The sequence below is a fragment of the Neolamprologus brichardi genome, chromosome 2 (assembly GCF_056152115.1).
Source record: "Neolamprologus brichardi isolate AB-2024 chromosome 2, ASM5615211v1, whole genome shotgun sequence".
In the NCBI taxonomy this organism is placed as follows: domain Eukaryota; kingdom Metazoa; phylum Chordata; class Actinopteri; order Cichliformes; family Cichlidae; genus Neolamprologus; species Neolamprologus brichardi.
Genome location: NC_142105.1, coordinates 27,481,973 through 27,508,933, shown reverse-complemented (window position 1 = coordinate 27,508,933; position 26,961 = coordinate 27,481,973). Strand labels below are relative to the sequence as shown.

At 39.0% G+C, this 26,961-nt stretch overlaps 2 protein-coding genes across 4 annotated transcripts in view; both read left to right on the top strand.

Annotated features, from left to right (window-relative positions):
• The first annotated feature begins 595 nt into the window (after positions 1-595).
• On the top strand, positions 596-3,551 carry smim32 (small integral membrane protein 32). 2 transcript variants are annotated; one of them, XM_035911913.2, is made up of 2 exons: positions 596-1,274; positions 1,617-3,551. In XM_035911913.2, exon 2 carries the CDS (start codon positions 1,651-1,653, stop codon positions 1,990-1,992), a length of 342 nt encoding a protein of 113 aa, XP_035767806.2. In that variant the 5' UTR covers positions 596-1,274; positions 1,617-1,650; the 3' UTR covers positions 1,993-3,551. The 2 variants fall into 2 exon arrangements, with proteins under 2 accessions (XP_035767806.2, XP_035767811.2); XM_035911918.2 differs by having other exon boundaries at positions 1,264-1,274; positions 1,620-3,551.
• Positions 3,552-6,162: 2,611 nt separating this feature from the next.
• Positions 6,163-26,961, top strand: part of LOC102779020 (protein diaphanous homolog 1-like) — a 44,442-nt gene continuing 23,643 nt past the window's right edge. For both annotated transcript variants that reach the window (XM_087850074.1, XM_006781408.3), the window contains exon 1: positions 6,163-6,934. In XM_087850074.1, the coding sequence (XP_087706200.1) occupies positions 6,836-6,934 (99 nt within the window). In that variant the 5' untranslated portion in view covers positions 6,163-6,835. The remainder of the gene's footprint in view (positions 6,935-26,961) is intronic.

Sequence of the window (26,961 nt, the reverse complement as noted above, 5' to 3'; positions counted from 1 at the left end):
AGGGGACTTTCGCTTTGTATGCACACCCATTTCAGAAACATCACGCAAGAGCAAACTGTCCTCCGATCACCATCTTTAGAACATCTTTTTAGTGTCGAGTACTAATGTCAAACATATTTTATACACACACACAGGTTTCAAAACAAATAAATCACATTTGAATAAATAGATCTTCTTCTTTTTTTTAAACTGCAATAGACCAGCAGTGTTATTTAAATGCATTTAATGTTTACCATTGTGGGTTACTCAGACGCTAAGACTGTAAGACAATTGTAGAATAGGTGGACCCATCCTACGATTAAATAACCCCGTTAGTTCTTACAGGCACTCTCCAACCTCACACCTTTTCCCTGTTCTCTCATCACCAGTGTGAGACATTCCCCACGCCGGGCCAGAAATGGCACTGAGTCAGATTTGTCTCACCATCGACTAAAATTATACGGAGGGACACTGACGATAGATAGACAGACAGATAGATAGATTTTTTTCAACACACGTCCTTGTCCGGTGACGTGTCTCTAGCTTTGTCCCTGCCCTCTCCTAATCTCTCTCGCGCACGCGCACGCACGTACACACACACTTCCACAAACACTTTCACACACACACACACTTGCAACCGAGGGAGGAGATGGGAAGCTGTGTGCTGTTGCATTTTGTCTCCCATTAATATCTCTTTTCATCTCATTTTAGTGGCACTGGATCGGAGCACCCGTAAGAGCAGACAGTTTGTAGTGTGAATTCAGCAAATATCGATCCTTTACTGGATAAAAGGAAAGCCAAATGGTTCGACAGCGGACATCGCTGATTCCTCTGCGCGCTGTACAAGCACTGGCTAAGTAGTTCTAGCCGACTGCGCGCAACGACGCACAAGCACACGTGTGCGCACCAGCGATCGTCGTTGAAGTTCAGCACCTCTGACAGAACCCAGAGTCACTTGGATACTGCTACAGTAACCAGTCTGTGCGCAACCACATGCGTAGCGAGTCGATTTGGATTTAAAAGCCAACAAGTGGAAACTCTCGTGTGTCGCTTTGCTGTAGATGTCTGATCCGCGCTCATACGGATTTAAACAGTTCGATTCGATGTGACGCGCTATAATCATACCCGGCGACATATGGTCTGTGGGGGTATATCTGAAACTATCGACCCACCGCTTTTTCACGGCGCGTCCTCGGTGGCGCTGGAGCAGACAGAGCTGGGGACGCTGAGGAATGCGGAGCCGAGATTTTGTCTTCTTCAGTTCACCTGCGGAACTCTTCGCAGCTCACACCAAAGTAAGTAACGTCGCTGTGGGATTCCGCAAAGAGCGAAATCACAATGTCAAGCAGTATTTCGAGAAATCTACAGTGTCACTCCGGGCTACTTTGTAGTGCTTTCGTGATGGCATCACCGTGTCCTGATCCTGTGTCCTGCGTTTTGTATCCGTGACCTTGTCAGACTAACAGAAGCGCACGTTGATATTCTTATCCTAAAACACTATTTTCAAATTGGCCGCAAAGTGACATCTGCTGATTCTTTGTATCGCTTTGTTGTATCATAAATAGAAAACTGGGCAGGCTGAATAAAGAAAGGGTCGGTAGACTCCATAACCTTATCCACATGTTTTCATTCACCAGAAGACCAACGCTGTCGGTGAGCTCGCAAGGCGCCATGCTGAGACAGATCCTCCTCAACTCCACCGACACCCCAGACTTTGACCTGGTGCTCGTGGCACAATCCACCACACACGCCCCCTCCTCCCTGAATGCCTCCCACGGTGGCTCTGTAAGCGTGGCTGCACTCCTGAGACCCACCACGGGAAGAGGGGGAGGAGGACTCCGGGACGGCGAGCTCCACAAACCGGACCTGATCACCTACATAGTCATGTGCCTGCTGCTTTTCCTGTTGGTGCTGCTTATTGTGTTCTTCATCAACTGTCAGCTCCGGAACTCTTTCTTCGCCTCCATGCCATATGACAGATCACTGAGAGAGGCTCGGACCTCCTACAAGTAGGCCAGATCCCAAAGGTCCAATTTCTTGGATTACTGGTATTTAGAGAGACTCGTGTCAGGGGGGTTAAGGACGACCCCTGAACTGCTGCTGCTGCACATACAGTATTGGACAAATGAAGTTGTTGCCTTTGTTAGTTGTCTTGGACAACCTAAGGCCTCAGTAACCTGGAATCTGTTCAGTCAAATACTTGTTTATGTTATATGATGCCATGTCTTTAGTTATAAGACTCATAATACCAAATCAAAAAGATGGCAAAGAGGAGTGCAGGTCTACGGCTGGTGGAAGGATAAGTGGCCAATCATTCCCGTTCTAATTAGAGACCCACAGCCTTGTATTTACTGATAAATAATTGCTGAAACCTTCTTGTACACAAAGCGTAATCAATACTATTCCTTTACAGCTATGCTCCCAAGCTTGTGTTACCTCATTTTATTGGCTTCACATTTTGGCACTGACTATGTGGAAGTGAACCTCTCTCTTTCTCTCCCCATCTCTCTCTCTTGATTTGATTTGTCTAATTAAAATATGTTTCCCTTTGCCAACATAGAAATGATCTATACAGTAGTCTGTATGTGAAATACTTTGTAAGACTGTAACTTAACTGTCTTGTCTTGTGAAACGAAACAGTCACCAGACGATTTCCAACCTTTTGTCCATTGTAAAATTATCAAATGCCAGATCGTTGACCTATATCGTCGCATAAAGATATTCAAATGTATTCTGAAGTGGCAATATTCTCGTCTGTACGCCTGTAAATGAATAGCAAAGCTGAAAACGATGCTGCAGCGGCCGATGTGAAGGGCCAACTGTTTATCATCCAAAGCGTCCGTAGAGGGGCTTTTACGAGTGCCACAGGGCTGCTATTCTTATCGTGCACCTTCACTTTTAATTAACCTTTCTCTCGCAATTTATAGCCCTAATATTCTGAAGAATGAAGACTCGAGGCTGAAAAGTATGGCGAGTCCTTTGCGATAAACCAAACGGTTGTCTGCTTCAGTGCCACTGGTAATGCGCAAATCCTCACCAATCCTGTTGTTGGAAAACATCTCTCACATACCAGGACAGCTAAAACGAGCCTATCTCTGTAATACTGTGCCCGCGCGCGTGTGAGTGCGGGACTTGTGCGCGTGTAATGTGCGCGTAGGTTTGTGCAAGTGCTGAAGTGTTGGGCTTTATATCTCAAAATAACCTAAGCCAGGGAAACTTAAATGTTTATCTTTAGGATATTCAGTCAGTGTTTACTGAATGCTTCGTTTGAGATGTGAAACTGCGCTGGAGAGCTAAACGTGGTGACTATTTTTGTCTGTGGTGCAGCCCTGAAATCACACCATGTAAGTGGGAGACAGAAGGCCAAATTTGCTCAGCGTTGTGCTTATTTGGAAGGTTCTGTGAAAAGAAAAGAAAAGAAAAAAGAGTAGGGCAATTATTTAGCACACTCAGAAAATTCCTTATGCAGTCATTCACTGCACATGCATTGTGTATCCATTTTCTAATCATTGCCCTGTGCCAATTGCATTTGTGTATGAAAAGAAATAAAAAATAAAAAACAGTACAGAGCAGGAAACACCACAATTGCTTTCTACTAGTCAATTAACTTTGTCTGACTAGCCACACACTACAGCGCCTGAAGTTGATATTTTTTACCGCTAGGTGGAGCTCCTAGTCTGGTTAGTTGTATGCACAATGTGGTTACGAAGCAAAAAAAAAAAAAAAAAAAGCAACAAGCAGAGGACCAAAAACGACGTCATTAACCAAATTCTGTTTTAGATCCAGCCTGTGGGAATAAGATGAGCTGCCTGCGATTAACAAAGAGTGTGCATCATTAAAAGAGTAAGTAACAGTTTTTAGGTCAGTCCTACACCTAGATTTTCAAAGATTTAGAATTATGATATAAATATAACCCCCTAAAAGAACACTGAGTTTTCAGGCTACATGAAATTCAGTAGATTTTACTGGAGAAAAAAAAAGTTATTTCATACCTCTCTTGAACCGATTTAGTGCTCGACTGTAACGCTACTTACACTTACAGGACACTTCATTCAGAACACCTTGTTAGTGCTGGTTTACATCCCCCTTTTGCTTTTAGAACTGACTGAGCCATTGGTACAAGGCACGATGGTTTAATTTCCTGTACACCAAACTGGGACTCGACCATCTTCTATAGCCTCGGTTGCCTAAAGCTTCAGTGTGGTACACAGTGTGGTCTTCTGTGCAGGTGTTTAAAGGTCCAGTGTGCTGTGCATTCAGAAATGTTCTTTTGAATACTTTGTTTGTAACAAGTGATTATTTGAATTTCTGTTGCCTTCCTATCAGCTTCAAGCAGCCTGACCATCCTCTGACCTCTAGCATCAACAAGGCATTTTCACCCAGAGAACTACCACTCTGACCACTCTCTGGCAATCATGGCGCATTCAAACTTCCTTAAATTACCTTTCTTCCAAATTCTGATGCTCAGTTTGAACTTCAGCAGGTCGTCTTCACTATAAATGCATTGAGCTACATTGTGTCACACACGCACATACACACAAACACTAATATATATAATTCCAAATAATTCCATTATATATCATTGTTCATATTCTGAGGTAGGCTTGGGCAGCATGGGGGCCTAGTGTTAGTGCTCATACAAGAGGGCCTCAGAGTATTAACTACTCCACCACATCGAAAGGAGCCAGTTGATGTGGTTCAGGCATCGGAGTAGCCCGCCTCTTGGATACCTTCCCCAGATGAAATGGAGAATAGGGTCTTGGCTTCTCTGCTTAGGTTTCTCCCCCCTGTGACACGGCAACAGATAAGCATAAGAAAATATATGTATAACGTCTTTATAGTTTGTTTCCAATAATTGAGGCTTTCTTGTAATGTTTTTTAAAGTGGTCATAAGCAATAATTCACCAGACATTTTTAATTTCTTTCCAAGATTTCCTTTCGACTTTTTGTATTTTTTTTATTATTAATTTTTAGTCCACATCATCACCAGACAATTTTTAAGCCACTTAAAGCTGACCTGTGAATCATTCAAGGGTAACAGGCAGCTAATCCAAGGGGTGAAACTGTGTTGTCTACACATAACAGATAACAGAGAAAATAACTTATTTTTAAATTGTATTGTTAGGCACTTTATTACTTGCAGCCTACTGCAAACATCTATAAGTTTGTTTTTAGCAACAAGGTGATTTTACCAAGAGCTATTAGTCAAAAACCTGCTGTGTCTAAGAATGGTGTGCAGTGTGTGCTTAAAAAAATTGAGGTAACTGAACAAGTGGAGAAAGAAGTTGCAAAAGAAGAAGTCATCAAAATGATCTCAGTGGAAAGGTGTCATTTTTAAGTAAGGAAAACACACATAAAAGGCTGAGGGATGTCAAATGTAGAAGTAGAAGAGTGAGTGTCCACATCCAAGTGTAAAAGACAGTGAAGGCTGTCACGGTTGGGGGATGCATTTCTGCCAGTGGTATTGAAAATTTTGTCAAAACATTTGTAATTTTAAATGCTTGATTGCGTGATTGCTTGATCATTACTTCAACATTTTTGAAGCAGTGTGGGATCATCTTGACAGACAATTGAACAAAAAGGCAGCCAATATCCAAACACAAGCTTTGGATAGCATCCTTTAACAAGCCTGGACAGAGACTAGATTTAATTTTAAAGAAATTACATAAAGAAAATAACTGTACAAAAGTTAAAGCTGTGTTGAAATATAAAGGTGGTCATACTAAGCATTGATTGTCAAGCTTGTTAGAATTGTACACATGATCGTGTTGCCTTATATACTGTACTTCCATCTACATTTGCACATATTTTAATAGATTTCTGCACATATTTTCCATTTTCCTAGCAAAACATTAAGAACTGACGGTTGGCTAAAGACTTTCGCACAACACTGTATAGAAAAGCCTGAACTTGCTTGCATTCTACAGTATACATAAAAAAAGCTAATTAAAGTAATCAGAAAAAAGTAAGGTTCCATTTATGACACAAACACAGCTGTGTCTGTTTCACTCGTCTTTGTCATGTAAATATTTCACCGGTTATTAGTCTCAACTTGCACGGCATGCCTGGAAACTGTCTAGCCGATCAGCTGCATGCGGTGGAGTTAGAGCTGTCAGATAAATCCTCTCAGGTGAAGCGGCAGAACATAGGCTCCTCCCCCCCTCCAACTACTGCGAAGCGGACTGTCAGAAGAACAGGAAGACGCCTTTATTGCTAAAGACGTACTTGTTTCCCCTCTGTCAACCAGGGGTTAAAAAGTTACTAACTTCTAACAGCCATGGAAACAAATTGGGGACACACCGTCGACCTAGGTCATTGATAACACCAACTTACCGCTCGCGCTGTGGTCGTCGAAACAACTTGTGGATAGCGGAAAGAGTTTTTTTGTTTTTTGTTTTCCTTTACCTAACTGTTACAAGCTAGCCTAGCTGAAGCTAAGGTTAGCTCAGATAGTACCGTATACATTCAGGACCTAAAATCCACGTTTCTAAAAACTTGGACTTGTGTTGCATGTGGGAAATAATAGAGTGGCGTCCTCACTTTGTATTTTATTAAGGCAACAGGTTGTTTTCGTACTTTTCGTCTCGAGGAGTTGTGTTGGGCTGTGCTTTGAATTTCCCTCCTCCAGTGATACCGAGAGGCGGCTTAAACAGGGGCTCGTTTTGTCTGTTGGCTTTCTACCAAATTATTAGCAGCACTGCGCTAATTGTAGCTAGTTAGCCTGGGCACTAGCCTAGGCCCCTGGGAATAAGGAGTTGGCATTTTCCATTGACGTTTAAAATCTAAAAAAAGGGATTACTGTTCCACTTGTTTATTTTGACATCCAATTCAAGGAAACGGATTAAAAGGTAGAAATATGGATAACCAGACGGGGAGTTCTGCCTCAGCTGCTGGTCCCAAGAAGGACAAGAAATCAAAGAAAAGCTACGATGATGGAGATGGAAAAAAGAAATTTGTGAGTATCCCACTGGTTCAACTTCCTGCACCTTTATCATGTAACCATCAGTGGGGGTGGGCACCAAACTGCTGCACTAAACCACTGATTGTCTTCTTCTAAAGTTTTAAGTAAAGCTACAAAGCGGCGAGCTGCCACCGTACCTGTAATTACTTTCGCCCTGGAGCTGGCTTCTCACCAGCTGTCAGTGCTTCACGACTGAGGTCAAAGTACTAGAAAGTCAGCATATGAGGAAGTAACTGGCACTTTAACTCCGAAGACATAAACTCTCCCATAAACCTTATATTTTGCAATCCCGACGAGCTCCCGGCAGCTCAAGCACCAAACCTTTCATTTGCACATGTGCAGTTAATAATTAGTGTTTTCTTCTGCAGAGTGGGTTTTATATATGGAGTTGCTATGTAAAGCAAAAGTATTTAAATAGAACTGTATAAGCGAATGAAATAACTTTCTGTGATAAGGTGGGGCTAAAATCTTCCCAAAGTGACTTAATCTAAATTACTTTAGGTGGTTTCTACTTGGCTTTGTCAGCATGTATGATTCAGCGTGGTGCGTGCCTGCCAGAGTTACTAGTAGTGATGTCTGTCATCAGCAAACTGTTGGTAATAGAATACTTGGTCATGTCTAGCAACAGGTGAAACCTGATAAGGTGAAAAACGGTAACCATAGAGAATGCACAGAACAAGTAAACGGTTAGTCTCAAAGAGTTTTCAGTCCATATTAGAGCCCACTTAATTAAATATTTTGTGCTTTAGAGCCAGGTGAAAGGAAAATGTTTCATAGAGCAGGTGTTTTTTTTTTTTTTTTTTCCCCCCCCATGTCTTTTCTTTAAGACGTGCGTGTGTGTGTGTGTGTGTGTGGAACCAGTTGGATATGTGCCCCGAGGTACAAACAGCAAGCATTTGAACTTTGAGGCCCTCTTTTTGTGACAAAGACCAGCATATTAGGGTATTTTACATTTCCTTGCAAAGTTGCATTCTCAAATAAGTGGTGTAGTGACAAACTGAAGATAATATAGAGCAAATGTTTGGTTTTGTGCCTATGCAACTTTGGGAAAAAATATGTTTCTGTTTGAAAGACAAATCAAATTAAGGAAACTGTTGTGGCCATTAACACCTAGTATTATAGCAGTGCTGATCTATACACAGGGTTAGGTAGGCTAGGCCTACCTAAAGTAAATATGAGTCACAGACAGAAACCAATTGTGCAATCACCTGAGATAACAGTACATAACTGAGTCTATTTTTTACTGAGTATGCCTGAAAGTGTAAGTTAGCTTCTGCATGCCTAGAATAATTTATGTCCTTGACTACAATGCACTTCTGTTTGTGAAATAGGAACCCTTTTTTGGAGAGGCAGAGAATTTGATTACACCGCTGTGAGAGTTTAGAATTCTTTGGTCTACCTGATCTACAGTGTGACATCAGCTTTCTCAACTCTTCCATCTTTCGCTTTGACTTGTCTATGACTTCATCATGTTCCTGTTTTTTCTCATTTTAGACATACCAGTGATACATGATGGAGTACGTTAGACTTATGACTAGGAATGAGAAATGAAAACCGGTTGCATTTAAAAACTGACTTCTGTTAGAATGCCACCAAACCTTTCAACTCTATTTAGGAATGCTGGCTTGTTTTTCTGGTATTTGGACTTTGAAAATTAAAATCTGACCTACAAAATAGTCAGCTGCATTTGTTTAAGTGAAATAATAGATCCTTTCTGGCCACTTTGTTAGGTACACCTTGCTAGTACCTTTCTGGCAACCTGCTGAAGTTCAGGTTCCTCTGACTAGGAAACTGTTTTTCAATCTGTTGTCCAATTTTGGTGAGCCCATGTGAATTGTAGCCTTAGTCTCCTATTCTTAGCTGACAGTTGCAGGAGTGGAACCATGGTGTGTTATTCTGCTGCTGTAGCCATTTGCTTCAAGGTTTGATTTCCCTGTAAACCTATCAGGTTGAATCGGCTGGCCATTTTCCTTTGGCATCAAGAATGCATTTTCACCCAGAGAATGGACACTCACTAGATAGAATTTTTTTTTTACCATTTTCTCTAAATACTTGAGATGGTTGTGTGTGGTAATCTCAGTAGATCAGCAGTTTCAACCATGCCACTTGCAAAGTCATTAAAAATCACTCTTCTTTCCCATTGTGACGCTTGGGTTGAACTTCAGCAGGTCATCTTGACCATGTCCTGTCCTTTGAGCTTGTTTTTTGGTATTCTTATAAATACTTATCTGTTTGTGAATATTTTTTTTGTGTGTCTTCTGGGACGCGATCTCTCAGTTTAATCATGATATAGTTTGCTAGACAGTGTCATGGTTTTTGGAAGAGTCTATATGAACTTTACAAACAACAGCGACTGTCAAAAGTGACATCACAACAACGGACACCCACCACACTTTGGTGTCATTTCCACTTGATTTGCGCCTCTTGATCTTTTTGTAACCCAGTGCAACTGGTTTGGAGACATAATTGTAAAAGAAGTTATGCCTTTACCATCAAGTGAGTGATATATTATTGCAGGACCGTGCAGATTACAGAGAGGGAGAAACTTTGAAAACAACTTCATTATCATATAAAAATAATAATGATGATAATAATAATGACAATAATACTGATGATGATAATGATGATAATAATAATAATAATAATAGTAGTAGTAACATAATTTGGATTATTAGTAATGCAAAGGTTTTCTTCTGAGATTTCAGGAGACTGCACCGTGTCTATCATGCTTCAGGTGTCAATATGAATGGTTATGGGGCCGTGGTGATGTCACAGACATCCACAATAACCAGTGCATGAGATGTATATATTTTTTTTCATGCAGTATGTTATTGGAATAGCTTCAGCTATATTTCACATCTATACAAAATCGGCTATTCAAGCTGTGACAGATGGTTATTTTTTTCATATCTTCAAAATAGACATCTTTCTATTGTACTCATCACAATAATTTCATTATTTAGATGTTTACTAACCTAGAGCTCAACTTGTGTAATGTTTACTACGGCTTGGCCCACAGATGCATGCTGTAGTGATATAAGGCTGTGTGTAGGCATGTCTGTAAGCTGAAACATGTGCGTGTGTTTCAGTGGATTTCACTTCACACAGACTGTGTTAGCCATATGTAGCCTGCAGTTAGGTTTATCATTAGTGTTAAAATATGAGTCAGTGTGCCTACAGTGAACTTATCCAAGGTGTTTTGTTTATAAAGCAGATCATTTTAGCTGTGCTCCCTAAAGAGCTATCTCTGTTCTTCAGGCCCAGAGTGACAGAAAAGAGCAGCATCCTTGCTGTTGACATAAACATGCTTATTCAACCCAGCAGGAAGGTACGGTGCGGATTAGCCAGGGATCACTGCATTTGGACAGCTGTTTGGAATACAAGGTGAATTCTAGATCAGAGTCTAGCTCTGGCCATTGAGTTTGGCAGTAACTTGCATTTTTTCCTGGGGCTCCAGAGATAACTCTCTGATTTTTTTTTTTTTTTTTTTTTTTCCTCATAAATTGTTTGTAGATAACTGGATGTTGGCATTTTGTAGGATCATTTTAGCTAGTTTGATATTGCAGTGGGTAAAGTGTTAAGACAGAATAATAGTGTTTCAATAATAATGTTTCAAGTTTCTGAAATTTGAAACTATGTGAGAGGATGTCTTATGCTATAATTTAAATGATTGTTTCCTATTTTGACTTTAATCATCATTGCAAACTATGTAATGTTTTATTAGGTTTCTTTAGTAATTTATAGCATAAAAGAGATGTAGATTTTATATTTTTCCTGAAAGTGGAAAAAGACAGACCTGTTGAATTTAAAACAAAAACGTACTATACTACCAAAATATACATTCACATCCAATTATTATGTCTATCTCATTTAAAGTTGTGTGGGCGTCTTTTGCCTTCGGAACTGCCTTAAGTCTTTACGGTATAGCTTTAACAAGGTGCTGAAAAATGTCTGTGAAGGTTCTCAGTCATCCAGCTCAGACAAAGATGTGTTTAGAGATGCTCTTCTACATACCTTGGTTATAACATGTGGTTATTTGAATTACCTTCCTATCAGTTCAAAGCAGTTTTACTATTTTTCCTTAAACTCTGGCATAAACAAGGCCTTTTCATCTACGGCCTGTCACTGGACACTTTCACTTTTTCTGATGATTCTCTGTAAACCCTTGAGGTGGTTATGTGGGATAATCCCACATAACCACCTCAGTAGATCAGCAGTTTCCAAAATCCTTAGACCAGTCCATCTGCTACAATCAACCATGCCATGTTTAAAGTTATTAAAACACCTTTCTTGCCTTAATGAATCGAGTCATTTCCACGCGATTAGACATCTGTGTTAATAAATCTAAGAATCTAAGAAAGTGGCTAGTTGGCTTATATTTCTCTCTTGAGTTGAGGAAGTTGGAGTTTTCCAATCTCAATTGGCCAGCTGATTTACTTGTCATGTAAATATTAGTAGTCATTAAACGTTTCACTTATGAGGAGAAATGTGTAGCAATAATGCCCTTAGTCTCTTATTACAAAAATCTATAGCCAATTACTGATTATTCTGTCCCTTTAACTATATTAACACACTTGTTTCCTATTCTGAGGACAACTGCAATACACTCAACCACTAAAATAATAAAGGACTATTCTCTTCTATTCTAGCAATAGAAAAGAATAGAACAATAGAATAGAACAACGAGGTAGTTGTTTGCCACACTGGACATGGGTTTGAAGAGTTGAATGCAAGTTGTTATTATTATTATTATAATTATTATTTTTAATCATTAAAAGTCTGATTAATAGCAAAGATAAGTGGATCTTTTTTTTAAGCATAACATCTCATGCCTGCTGGTGCCTTTGTGCACCAGTGCACCAACATCCTGGGGAAACCACCTCAGCAAATGTGTAATTTACCATAACTGCACAAATTAAGCAAGTCAGGTCATGACTCTTTAGTCACACATAAAGTCTGGCTCAGTGTCAAGTACAGTAGTTAAGACTGCTTTAGTTTACAGTGGGTCTGCTTTGCCCACACTTTCTTTCAGACATGTGTGTTTTTTTTTTTTTTTTTTAAAATCTCTCTGCATTTAAATGTGATGGATTCAGGTCTGAATGAATATCATGGTCAATTCAATGCAAAGGTCATGATCGCAATCTTAATAGGTTGATTCTACATTTGCATTATCCTGTTCACCAGAAAACGGTGTCAACTGTCTGCAGCTGATAAGCTGGAATGCACACGATTACACGTGTAGCTGTAGCTCAGGAGGTAGAGCAGGTCACCTACTGATCGGAAGTTTGGTGGTTCGATCCCTGGCTCCTCCAGTCTGCATGTCAAGTATCCTTGGATACTAACCCCAAGTTGCTCTCCGATGCATCCATCGGAGTATGAATGTGTCTGAATGTAGTTAGAAAGCACTACGTATAGAGAAAGTTGTATAGAGAATGGGTGTGATTGGGTGAATGTGGCATGTTGTATACAGCGCTTTGAGTACTCCGGGAGAATAGAAAAGCGCTATGTAAGAATCAGTCCATTTACCATTTCCATGTGAACGTCTCCTTGTAAGTAATTTGGTTTACTAAAACCTTTCTGTTTTGGAAGCTGCCCTTAACAGCAATAACATGTTGGGAAAAAAAACAGTTGATTGGAACATGCTCACATTTATTCAGCACAGTGTAGGATATGTTTGACCTCATGCATGTGTCCCCATGTTCCTATTGTCTAAAATCATACTTGTAGCAAATAATTGTGTGTAATACGTAGTGAATGAATGATTCTCCCACTTTAATGAATAAATTAAGCAATCAGTGTTGCTTATCCTATGTCTTAAAAGGGCTATAGGTACACCCAGACACATGGGTTCCATTTCCATGCATCTCAGGGGAAGAAGAGCCTACTGTGAGTTGAAGAATAGGATGACTGAGTGCCAGCATGAAACTGGAGTGGTTAATGGACTGGTAGTGGCAGGGGCCTCTTGGCTCAGCGTGAACAGCAGTATTTTACAGAGCAAGGCTGAGGAGGGAAAGCAAGTGAGCCATCAGTGAGTGAAGACTGGGGGAGGCAGAAGGAGAGAAAGACAGAGACTGAGAAGGAATGAAGGGAGGAGTGACAAAAACCAAAAGGAAGAAGCCAGAAAGGTGAATATATAGATAAGGAGATTAAGTAGGGCAGTAAATGTGCACTGGGTGTGCAGTCAGCGATAATAAGTTACAGGTGGTGTGAAGCTTAAATGAGTCAGTTGATTCTACAAACACAGTTGCAAGGTAAATGGGTGCTGAAAAACTAGGAGCAGAAAATCTCTGCAGCCCCTCTTTATGTGGTTGTAATGTCTGATCATGTTGCACCTGTGATCAAATGCTAAATTGGTGGTTTGTTTATAACTCAACTCAACACAACTCAGCTCACCCAGACAGACACCTCATGATACGATATAGAAATACTTCAATAACATTATGATATTTTTGTGATTTTTAAACATTAAACAATTTTTTGTGACATGCTTAGTTTTGGAATAATATGGTGCAATTTATCGCCTGTTTCAACTGCAAATTAAGTCCTCAAAGTTGTCGATATCTGTTTTATCCAATAAGACATCGGTCCCCAACCTTTTTTGCACCACGGACCGGTTTATGCCCGACAATATTTTCATGGACCGGCCTTTAAGGTGTCGCGGATAAATACAACAAAATAAAACTAGTACCGGTACCGAAAAAAAGATTTATTCATAACACACGTGAAAAGACCCAGGAAAACCGAGTTAATGATAAAAACGTTAACAAAACAACGCTGAAAACCGATTTAAAAACCCTGAAAACCATACATTTCACGCCTGAGCCTCAACTCTCGCGGCCCGGTACCAAACAACTGACGGACCGGTACCGGTCCGAGGCCCGGAGGTTGGGGACCGCTGCAATAAGATAATTAATTTTTTTTTTAAGTGCAGAATGAGATTGTCAAGCATACTATCACTAAAACTTGATATAAATGTTGCCATGAGATAGTCAGTTTCCTATTAGTGTGATAATCAGTATGCTTTTGAATGTATTTACTTGGTCAGTCAGATGCAATAGGTTTCTGATAATACAGCAGTTAATTGTAGTCAAAGGAGCTTGCAAAGAAAAGCGTCTGGACTTCTTGAAGTTGCTTGAAGTTGCTTGAAGACGTTTCACCTCTCATCTGAGAAGCTTCTTCAGTTCTAAGGTCATTTGAATGCCTGGACATGCCAGACTAGGGTTGTCAGAAAAAAACATTCTAAGGTACTAATCAATTCTAAAAATTACTCTATCAATACAAGCAGTGCTGTCTTCCCTGCCTTGAATGCGCACACAACTGCACACAGCACTGTTGCAGCCAGGCAAGCACACAACCTCAATCTTCACTAGCAGTAGTTGACTTTCACAACTCTGAACAACACTTTAAAGCGAATAATATTAAACAATTATCATAGCTGCTTATCTATTAGCAGTTATCCAATAACCACAAACCCAGCCACAGGTGGCCATAAGATGGTGTACTCCTGGTGTTCCAAGTCTGGATAATTGGGAAGGCTGCATCCGACATGAAGTCTTTGCCAAATAAAACGTGCTGGTCCATCCTATGGAGCAAAACCCGTGGAAATAAGGGAGCAGCTGAATGTACCTTTTATCTAACATCCACATTAGCCACATCACTAGAATGATCCTAAAGGGGTGAGCATATATACTGTAGTCCCTTTTTGCTCTGTTGCTGTTGCACTGCACAGATCAGAAAGCAGCTGCTTTCTCTGAAGCCTGTTCCGACTGGATGTGAGAGCTCAGTTGTGTAATAAAAATTCTTTGAAACGCACACACTGGAATGCAGAGCTGGTACACCACTGAAATACAAATACTTAGAACGTAATCTCATCTGGGTTGTTGGGTGTGTGTATTTTGGTTTTTGTTGTTGTTGTTTTTTTTTTTAAGTCTCAGTCTTCCACTATTATCTTTATTAGGCTTTTTTGATTAAAGGTCACTTTTGCAAAAGAGACTTTTCCTGTTAACATGTTTTTTGCCTTAGAAAATATAGGACATAATTAGAGTATGTTAACATAAAACTGCAAAGTAGAAGTGTTACGGATGCATGCATATGGCCGAGTGAGTTTGGTTCAGCATGAAAAGAGAACGGTCAACTGTCAGTCACAAGAAACAGAAACTGTCATTACAACTCCATCTTGATCTTGTCAGATGGAGTAGGTTTCATTTTTGGGTGTCAGTAGTGTGCATTGTCTGTACAGGAACACGCCTTCCGGTCTGCACTAGCTTAGAGGTGTGTCTGCTGGTTGCTTGTGTTTTGTAGTATGATCGAAAGAGCCAGTAGGACAAACTGAGCATTCTGTTTCTGTGTCATTCTTTGTCATGCTCATTTTTCCTCACTTATATCACTTCACCAAATGCCCATGTGCACATGCTGCTTACATCTGTTGAATATTTCCAACACTTTAATCCACTGCAACTTGAAGGCTGTTCAGTTGAAACTTATTAAACAGGCTCCACTGTTGCAAGGCTGTTCCGTTAAAACTTATTAAACAGGCTCCACTGTTGCAAGCTACTTAAATAGCCTCATCACAGTTGGTGTTCACGCTTATTTTGTCAGTTGTTACTTCTTACTTCTCCTATTTTTTTAAAAAATTTTTTATTTGATTACTTTTTTCACATTGTGTGCACACGCATGCATGCTCAGTCATATACACGCACACGGAAATGTCAGTGTTTCCACCCTGCTGTATTATTTCTCAAATTCTAAGGGCTGTGGCAGGAAGTTGTGCAAAATAGCGAACAGGATGCTTCCTTATTCGTCCCCATTATAACTTAACCTTATCTCTCTCTTTCCTCCCTTTCCATCAATTGTGCCTGGAGCTACCAGTGGGTTAGCACATATGTTAATGGTCTCTCTCAAAGGCTCTACTGATTTAAAAAAAAAAATGCAGGAAAGGGATTTATCTATGGAACCAAATTGACATGTTTTGCAGGTTTGAGATGGACGAGTAACTGTATGTCCTGAGAAAATTGTGATGCTTTTCTACTCTTGAGTTTCAAGGTCCAGACATTTTTAATATTCTGGTCTCTACAAAATATAATCCAGTTGAATTTGTTATGGTGTTTTGACTGAAGTCTACCCCAAAATGTGCCACATACATAGGAAGTGGCAGTCCCTAACCTTTAACTCTAACGAAATCTTAAATAGATTTCCAGCTGAAAATTACTTTTAAAAGTTGTTATAGTAATACAATAAATTTTCTATTCATTTTTAAATGATGAGGTTTCTGACACATTTTGTTTTGCACTTTGTATATGTGGCGTGTCTAATTAGCTGTTTCCTTTAGTGTTAGTGAAAGACAGAAGTGTGAAAATAGCATACTGTAGAGTTCTTAGATGCTACCACTTCTCATAATGCCTTTTTAAAGCTTGACACATTTTGCTCTTGGCTTTCTGACTTTCTCTCTTTTAATAAGCTTTTAAAAACTTGTTACTATATTAATGTTTAGCTGATTTTAAATCTTAAAATATTCTGGCTGTAGTTGTATTATTATAGGCCAGTGGGTCAATGAGCTATTTAATGATTATCATGAATGTATGTGTCAGTCAAAAGCTTATTGTTCTAGTTGTATGATAGGGTTGGGACTGGGAAAGATCTAGCTTCTTAAGCTGTCACTATACTACTTCTGAATTGCCTGTTGGATTGTTGAATAGCTTGCCAGAATTTTTAGAAGGTGTCACTAGATGGTCTTTTCTGGCATTTGTGACACATTGTGAACTACTACTGCTTCTCACTAGACAAATTTATTGGCAGTATGTCTCTTAGGGTTTTTTTTTCCCTTTGTACTATAGTAAGATGCTTTTTGAGTTTGTTGAGCTGAGGATATTGGGGTTGAAAACTCCGATCTCACTAGGACAGTTGTTGTTCTAGTGATCCTGATGAAAATAAAGACAATCCTCTTGAAATATAAGAAGAAATGTGTTTGCCTCATCACAGTACTGTTGTCTGTTAGGCTATGTTCACACTGCAGGTCTTAACCTCCTAAGACCCGAACTCTTCCACGACAGGCATTTTTAATTTCTCTTTGATATTTGGCCACATTGGGGCCCGATGAATGTAAAAACAAAGAACTACCAGATTTTTTTATTTATTTTTTTTGGTTTTTAAGAAAAATAAGAGCCACATATGAGGATATTCGTTTAAAATTTTGATGGAACAGTAGCAGTGTAATGTCCTCGTAAGTGGATATCTGGCCCTTGTAGAGCAAAATTCAATAACCCAAAATGTGATGTCCACATATGTGGACGCCAGGTCCTAGGAGGTTAATGCTCAATTCTGATATTTTGATCAAATACGATTTTTTTTTCTTTTTCTCCCCCATCTGGTTGTTCACACTACAAATGAAATGTGACAGCAAACGCGCTCTAGTGTGAACGGTTCACGGCCCTCAAAGCGGCCCGCATGCGCAAAAGAAGACATCACAAATAACGCGCTCTGTTTACGGAAGTAAAAATGGTGGCTACAGAGCTAGTAGGTGTTGTTGCAGCAGTCTATCATTTTCTGCACAGTTGTAACCGACTGAATTTTGACAAATTAATTAGTGAAAGAAGGACACTGAGGAAAAAAAAGAGCCTGTGCTTTAACAATGGCCGCAATGCTTTCTCGTTTGTCATCTCCGGCGCTGATAATTGGCGTCTGTCTTGTGTCAGTGATGTAAAAGACGGATTTAATGCGACATGACCATTCAAACAGCAGTCGCTTTCTAAAACATCAGATATGTATCTGATTCAGTACCACATACCAAAGTGACCTAGGTCAGATTTGAAAATATCGGATTTGTGCTGTTCAAACTGTCGTACCATGATCAGATATGGGTCGCATACGGTCAAAAAAGTCAGATTTGATGCGCTTTCACCTGCAATGTGAATGTAGCCTTAGTCATACAATGGTAAACATGATCTATGGATAATGTCATACACAGATATGAATCCTCCCAACTCTTATGTACGGGGGGCTTAGTCAGGATTACCATGTCAGTCCTCCTTGACTCTCCCCAGTCTTAACCTAGAGATTATAGCTAATCTCAGACTGCTCTGTGCATCACCATGACTGTAAACAGCATGGGCCTACATGTTGTTCTGACAAATGTTTGTGGAGGACAAAAATGTATACTAGTTTGAAGACACTGACCAAATAGAGATGATCTGTAAAAGCAGTTTTTCTTCTTGACACTCTGCCTCAGCACCAAGTCAGTTTTGCACTCATTGCCTTATTGGGTTGGGGGGGTGCACACCTGCCTTACCTTTTTATAAAACCCCAGTGCATACAAAGTTCCCCTCTCTTTGAAGCATCAGCAGCATGGGCCAAGGAGTGAGCCAGATGGGCTGCTTACTAGGGCTGCAATGATTCATCGCCATAATCAATGATGCAAAATATTATTGTTGACGCGTCATTTGTTGCTGCAGTAGACTAATGGAAGCTATGGGGGCAGTATTGCTGCTTATCATCTGCAAAGACAGCACTCGGTACTGAGTGCTGAAGAATGTTGAATCGTAAAACAGGATGACAGAAGAATATGGAGATTTAAAAAAAAAAAAAAAAAAAAAAGCATTTTCACAAAGTTGAATGCAGACTGTGCAAAGCGGCATTTTCCTTCAATGATAGCGCTACTGCAGCGCACAAGCATTTAAAACACTGGCACCCTGGAGCTGTGATGTCAACTCTGAAAGGGTTAGTTTTTGAGAGTAAAGTTATTGCGTTGCATTGTTTAAGTTATTGTTTGTACAGTAATGTTTGTTAATTTACCTGCCAGAAACTTATTATGAATGATGGTTACCAAAATCTCATATCCCGATATAAGACATCTATCGTCCCGATAATGATATAAATCACAAAAATTTAACATTTTCTGTAAATTCTGTGAATCTCGGGCAGCTGAAGTGTTTCCAGCTGGGCGTTGTGTACCTGGAGTTGAGTTTTTTAACCGATGCATTAAACTATACATTTTTAGACATAAGTTGTAACGGCCGCCGTTTTCTTTGTGAGTATTTATTACACGGTGTGCTGCAGGGAAAAGCCTGTTCTAACGTTTGAGTCTAAGGTTTATTTTTTTTAGCACCTAACGGCTCTTTTTTGCTTCTCATCCGTAAAAACTCTGCATACTCTTTCACATGATTCGGTTTATTTTGAAAAGTCTCAACAGGATCTTGAGCTTTACTGTGAAAGGGTTATGTGGAAAATAAACAAGCGGACATGCGATGGTTTGACCGTCGTTGTTGCTAACGACAACGCATAAAAACAGGCACTTGTCCGTCCATAGTGTGGTTATATTAAATATAAGAGAAAGAGAGAACTTTAAGAAATTAATATAGCCACTACAGTGACCATCAAAACGACGAAAAAATATTGCCGTAAACAGTTTATTTTGCGACACCACAAAACAAACGATAGGGTAAAATGAAACTGTAGATGTTTTTATATCGTCATCCGATATGAATCGTTATATCAAACAGCCCTAGCAAACACTATTTCAGTTTTTTTAGCTAGTGAGTGAATGTGACAGTAAACCATTAAACAGGAGTAGGTATGTCTGTGAAGGTAGATATGTCAGTCATCCAGGTCATCATAGTCTAAAGAGCTTGGAAAGAAAAGCGTCTGGACTTCTTTAAGTTAACTTAAAGAACTGATCTTAAGGAAGACCAGACGCTTTTCTTTCTAAGCTCTTTAGATTAAACAGACATAGCTACTCTGTCTCCTAGCTTTTGTTTTTGTTTTCTCACATTAATGTTAGCAGTTATTCAGAATAATAAACCTCTTCCACCTAATGTTAGGTAGTTAATCTGTGGGTTGGACCATCTGATATACAACCAAATTTAGTAATGGACTCTTCTAATTCGGTTTTGTTCTGTTTTTGTAGTATCAAGTAAAGGCATATAGAGGAGTTTGTCTTGAAAAGGGGTCATGCAACTCTCAAATGTCATGTCATGACAGTGAGCATCTTTAACATGGTTATCAGCAGTTGGAACATCTCAGTGATAAGCTCAGGCAAACTTTCATGGTCAACATCCTACAGATCTTGAAGATGAGGTCTTGGGATTTGTTTTTAGTGGCTAAGTAAGCAAGGGAGCTAATGTATTGGGGAATGCAGTGTGTGGTTGAGAACCCACTGATTATCAGGTGAGGTTTACCAATAGAGAAACTAAACTAACAGGAGACAAGCTAAAAATGAAAACAAAATCTTTTTGTCATACATGAAGAATGAAGTTTAATGAACCACAGTCTTGCAGAAATCAGAGAACGTGAACATTAAAGGAGTGACAAGTAGAATGTTTGGATATTTAGGTAGCTATTTGCAGAATATGACCCAATTTTAAATTGTGACAACGAGCAACATGGAAGAATGTCTGATAACACAGCACCCTGGGAAGCCAGGGGAACTGGAGTCCGAAGAACTACAGATAAGGCGAACGAGAATTACCTCTTTTTAGCCTCTGTTCTCCTCATCAGAGAGCTTACAGCTACCTGCCAACTGGTGATAACAGACAAATAACAGTTTCACAAGTTAACTTTATTCATTTTGTCTCTGAGCTTGATTATACTTGGGAAGAAAACGTATCACCTGTTGAGAATTCTGAATGTTTATTGGCTGTGTTTACATGTCCTGTAGTGTTGTGGTTATCAGGTGCCTTACACCCAATCCAATATACAACAATATGTGCTAGTGATGCTCCTGGTGACTAATTTGTTAGTGGACAACATGAGGGGGGAAAAACATTTTTACACTAGCCGACAAGTCTAAGACAAAGAAACTCTCCCATTAAATTTGAGAATGTGTAATGTCAAAAGCTCATTAAACAAAAGTATTTTAAAGCATTAGTCACATTTTCAACAATGAATCATGCTATTTAACTGTGTGGCAGCTTGCATCATGCATCATCAACACTGCAATTGGCAACAAAGAAGAAAAACACTTAAAATAAACCGATATAACCAGTTTTTTTTATACCATATTTAAACTATAAAAGATGTTAAAGTATTATTAAAATGTGACAAATTAACATCCAAAAAATGAATAAACTGTTGCGCAGCATGCCGTGCATTATGAACGATGCATGCTGTTGGAAAATTCATGACAGCCACTTCAATAAAAGTTGAAATCTAAAATAAAAGAAATGGTAAATCATCCATTCATTTTCTTCTGCTTATCTGAAGTCAAGTCACAGGGGCAGAAGCAGGGAAGCCCAGACCTCCCTCTCGCCAGCCACCGCCTCCGGCTTATCCGGGGAAACTTTGACACATTCCCTGGCTGGCTAAATGAAATAATCACACCAGCGGTCTGGGGCCTCCTCCCAGTAGGACATACCCAGTTAGAACAAGTTATACAGGAGGTGTCTGTCTCAGTTAGCTCTTTTCAATATGGAGAAACGGTATTCTACTTTGAGCCCCTATTGCTAGGGGAAAAGCCCATCCACTTTTTAGAGAAAGCGAATTTCTGCCACTTGTATCTGTAATCTTATTATTATTATTATTATTATTATTATTATTATTATTATTATTATTATTATTATCATCATTTATTTTTTATTTTATTTTTTTGTCTTTAAGAGAACTAGCAATAATTGAGTTAACAAGAAAATCAGGCCGAGAATAACAGATTTATGGCTTTTTCTCACTAATGATGCTCCATCTGGTGGCAGATAGCTGCATAACAATAGGACACAACTATTTACCAGCATTGGGTATCAATTAAAATAAAAAATGGAAAAAATAGATTAAACAACTAGTATGTGTGGTAGAGAGTAGTGACAGTAGCAATGATTAGTCAGTCGTGCACAACCCTATTTTACACGCTCTCATTTTTCCTAAAAAGTCCTTTATAAAACATCTGTCATAGGGGATCTTGGTTTGTTTCTGCAAGTGCCAGATGGTGGAGTTTATAAGGAACATCAAAAGTTCTAAATCAAAGCAAGGATGTTAATACGAAGAAAAAATTGAGTTCTTGCGTGGAGCATGATTAACCACCAGTGCAGACAATCCACCACTTAAAGAAAGCATAAAAGGAAACTCTTAGTTAAAACTGTTGCAAAAGCTAGCTGTCTTGGGAGTTCTGCTCAAGCTGAAATGAACAGCCCTAAGCACAAATATGCCATCTGTCTGGAGAAGTTGGCTAATGCTAACATTGTCAATGTGTCAATAGTGTCTTGTGAGCTAAAGGAGCACATGGAAATGGAAGCATCTTTTCTGGAGAAGAGAAAAACTCACTGGCCTACTTGAAAAAGTGTTGGTTGTGTTTTTTTTTTTTTTTTTTTTTTTTAAATTGGTCTGATAAGACAACAAAGTACATAATATATTCATCTAGTGATGACATGCTAGATCTAAATGTTGCAAATGGTCTCTGAAAAGGGCCTTCTGGCAATATAAGCAAATGAAAAACTGCAACATGATGTGAAATTTGAAATATTGTCTTCTCCTTTTGTTTTTTTTTTTGGGAACAAAAACTGTACAAACCACTCCTCGACTGAACCACAACTGCATTCTTACAGGGACATTGGAATGTACAGGCCTTTGCATACAGTGTAGTCAATTATAGGTTTGTCAGTTTGTGCATTTGACATTTGAATATAATTTGGATATCTAACATGATAAACTAATATCAAATGGGGTTATAGCACAGAATTATACAGAACAAAGAATTTCCAGAATATGCCCAGGCATATAAAAAAAGCATTGTATTTAAAATAGGATCTCAAAGATTAAATCAGTTGTTTGGAAATCACGTCCTATATCTCCAAGTAAGCTAATGTAATATAGGTAGGTTTAATAGGTTTTATAGATTTGACAGTTGTCTTCTTGTCATAAGATGAATATTATAGCTTGAGATTTGTAAACAATATGTGAATTAGGGTTTGTGTGTTAGCGGTGCTGTTGTGGGTGCCAATTGACATTCCTTTCTTGTTATGAGTTTAAATGTTCTGTGTGTCAGAGCATTACTTGAGACTTGGTCTGGATATAACTATTACTTGAAGCACTCGGATGGCCTAACATCTCACCAGAGGCTTTTTTTTTTTTTTTTTTTTGTCTGTGTTAAAATGTGGTAAGAAGTGTGCAGTCTGCTGAGGTCTTTGAAGCGTTCAGTCATGAAACAAATCAGCTTCCAAAGGTACTGCTCATTTGGAGGCATTATACCACCAGGCTAAGTGACTGAATTTCCAGTGAACCAGTGGAAATCTTAATTGGTACTTCAGGAGTTCATGGCTGTTACATATTGCATTTGTTCCATAACTTAAAAATAGGCTTAAAGACTAATAGCAATCAAATAATATCTTGAAAGTTTGAAATTTGCATATGAGTAGAAGAAGAATATAATTTTTGAAATATAAAATGTTAAACAATGGGAATATATGTATTATATATTAGAAATATGTTGACACTACAGTTTGGTCCTTTGAATAGTGAGGATAAAAAAGTGCCTCATTCAAGCTTCTTTGCTATAAGTGAGGACAGTGGGTGGGGGGTGGGGAAGTGGGGGTTGCTGCTAATATTGCAGGGTGTTCAAGATAAAGTTGGTATTTAGGGGCTGATTGTATCATGTTAGTGCTTTTGGTTTGTTTTTGTTTTGACCCATATGAATGTAGAGTGCCTACCTCCACCCTCCTCCCTCTGAGGTCATTGAATTGTGTGCTATTAGTATCTGTGACTCAGAGTTTCTGTCTTTAAATAACTTTTTATGTGAAACACATTTCTAAAACCTCTGTCCTTTTCTAAATTATAGGTTTAATCTTTTTTTGTAAATGTGAGTTGTTTATTCTCCCCTCCTCCCATTATACCCTACATAGAGCTTTGTATGGCTGCTGATGTGTGTTTTGTCTTTGTATTTCCTCATGTGCACTTGTTTGGCTTACCTTTGCAAGAGCACTCAAAGGCCAATGCTACTGCCCAGAAGTAATACTAGGGTTAATTATTGGGAATATTGACTTAAGAACAATGGGATTATATTTTCAGTTGTAACTGTATGAGTTTTATCACCAGTAGGGCAGGGCGATATGGCCAAAAATATTTATCACGAGATATATTTGAAAATTTGCAATAACGATATAACTGACGATATAATTTCTGCGAGACAAAATACAACTCCACAACTTTACTAGCGCAAAACCCCCCCCATCCATTTATTTGACTTAAACAAGCAGCTGTTTTTTATGTACATTAAAGCTATATAAACTTTTATTTATTTATTTTTTTTAACCTGTCCCGTTTGGCTCTTTTGCCATCAGAATTATTGTCTAAAGGCGAAGAAAGATGCCCAACGGATTTTCTTTCCCATATAGGGAAAGCTATATAAACTTTTAACAGTGCAAATGCAAATTCCCTGCTGAAAGTTTAACCAAAAGGCATTTCCAGTAGAAATGGGCTGACATATCCTGAGCATAACCATGTATAATATCCACTGAAGTTAAAAAGAGGTGCTTTGCTACATTAAACTGCAGTGTGCCAAATAAAAAAAGTCAAATATGTATTTTTTGGGATTATAAGGCAACAAAGCAGTCAGATAAATCAAACTTTATTCAACTCATTCTTCTTTCTTCCTCCACTTATGTACCATTGATTCGTTAATGCCGTATTCTATCACAGCTACTCTATTCCCGTGTTGTTGCAGTATATTAATGACTAACCTCATATTGTGGAGGGATTATCTCAGTTCTCCTGACTGAAGTTTGGTCCGTTTACAGCATCCTGCCATGCGATTGCATTTGTCGCTAACCATCAGAAACCTTCACGTTAACTTTTATCGAGTGGAAAAGTGTTAGCGTTCATCCTCCAGCTTCACTGTTTATGTTATGCTAACATAGCTGTGTCGCTAGCGATCACATAGCAGATCGTTAAATACCAGCTAGCCCAACTTCAGTAACCCTACAAATGTCACTGCTGTGTGGCTTCCTTTCTTCATTTATGTTGGAGGTGATAGCAGAGCTGTACGTTTGATTTTTTTTTTTTCAGAAATCTCTCAGTCAGAACATGCTGTATCATGCTTAGGTAACTAGCGAAACTAGCGAGCTAACTTCTAACTCAGTTAAATGTAATGAATTCTGTTTTCACGGATGCCTGGATGTTAAACATCATAGTTACACCTGGTAAAGCAGCAACGCTGATTGTTTTATTAAAGATGGAAGAATTTAGACAGTTTTTAACTCAGTGATGTTCGTTTGACTTTGGGACCTTAACGTACGGAGTTTAGGACCCAGATTACTCCCAGATTTACGAGCACCTTAGTCCGACAAATACGGCAATAACGATGGCCCGCTTGCATGTTCTACAAAAAAATGTGCTTTGTTGTATATCTGTATATCCAAGACCAGTTAAGTTGCACCATTTTTACAAACTAATTCTGGTTCATCCGTTTCACTCAACAATCTGCTTTCCCCATTTTCATTCTCCGTTACCGCTGTGCTTTTTCGGCACTGCGCATGCGCGTTTTACCCATATTCTATCGCGATATTTCATTTTCTTATCGTTGCCTAGCATTGTACCGGTATTACCGTGAACTGTATAATATGGCCCAGCCCTAATCACCAGGTATAGCCCAAATTATCAATTGATGTATGAAATGTTGCAGTTGTCTGTTGGAAAACTGTTGGTTGAGTGGGTTCCTCTTCAACCATCTGATGCTGTTTCATTGTATAAGGGCCTGAAGGTCATGTCCATATGTTTAATTTTCTTACTGCAAGGCATTTTGTGACCATCAAGCCTTTGACGCTTATACAAATACAACAGAAATAACTTTGATAGGGGAAAAAATGGCAAAGATACAACCCTGTGTATTAAAATTTATTAGAGAGGTAAACGGTTAGAACCAAGGAATACTGCAACAACAACAAAAAAAACCTATTCATATTTAAAAGTTGGTTAAAATTCTGTCTGGTGTTTGTCAGAGTAATTGCCGTTGAAGCAAGGAATGAGATAATTGTTGGTTTGGCAAATGCATGTCTCGTTAACAGCCCCATCTCACAGGCTATTTTCTGTATTTTTCTGTGTTGCAGTGTTAACTGTATCTAATTAAGTAGATGAAATTGTCCTGGCTGTTTTTAAACATTTATTAAAACGATGTTGAATAATACTTACATTCTTGTTACTTGCTGGGTGGAAAGTGGGTTAGGGTGGTTGGGTTTTGTGCCTCCATTAACACAGTGGGGCAGGGATGAGGAGCAGTCATGCAGTAAACATGCCCCACTTGAACTGACATACAATCATTATGTCTTCTGCGCATAGGCCATCAGTGCACTTAAATGCATCTTGAGTCTGTTGGTCAGTGAGGCGACTAGGAGCATTAAAAAAAAAAAAATGCCGCTTAGAGAAATTCAATTTGCTGACATCCAATTTGACAAGGTGCTGTAGACACTTAACTTCACATGTTTAGTAAAAATATTACATTTGGGGGCTCATATTTGCTTTTGCCCCCCCCCCCCCCCCCCCCCCCCCCCACACACACACACACACACACACACACACACACAAATCCGCTGTATCCATCTTAACATGCAGACTATTTCCTTTTTCTCTTTCTATAAAGCCATGAGACAGAAATGATTGCTGTGGTGTTAGTGAGTGCATTGTGCATTCAAAAGGCAGACGGCAATAAACGGGTGGTGACCATGTATGATAGAATTATGTTTTTGTGATTTCTTTGGTGTATTTATGTTATTTTGCAGTTCTTTCCCCACAGTTACTTAAGTATATTTATTTTTTTCCATTTTATTAGATGGAATATAGATACAGGCACATGATAAGTACCTGCCCTGTCCTGATTTCTTTTTGCACAGGGCAAGATGTTTTATGCAAAGCTATTTAGTTGGACTACATAAACTCAAAGACAAGCCCGAAACACAATCAGAAAAATCTAAATGTGATCCACTAATAGGCAGGGCTTGACAGTGATCCGTAGCTGGTGACCGCTGATAAGTAAATCATGCTGACAAAACAACAATTATGTAAATCCAGCTTAAGTTTCTGTTTAAGATCCTTCGGCTATTGATTTAAACATA

Coding starts and splice junctions, on each gene's coding strand:
- smim32 (XM_035911913.2), top strand. CDS start 1,651: ATGCTGAGACAGATCCTCCTCAACTCCACCGACACCCCAGACTTTGAC.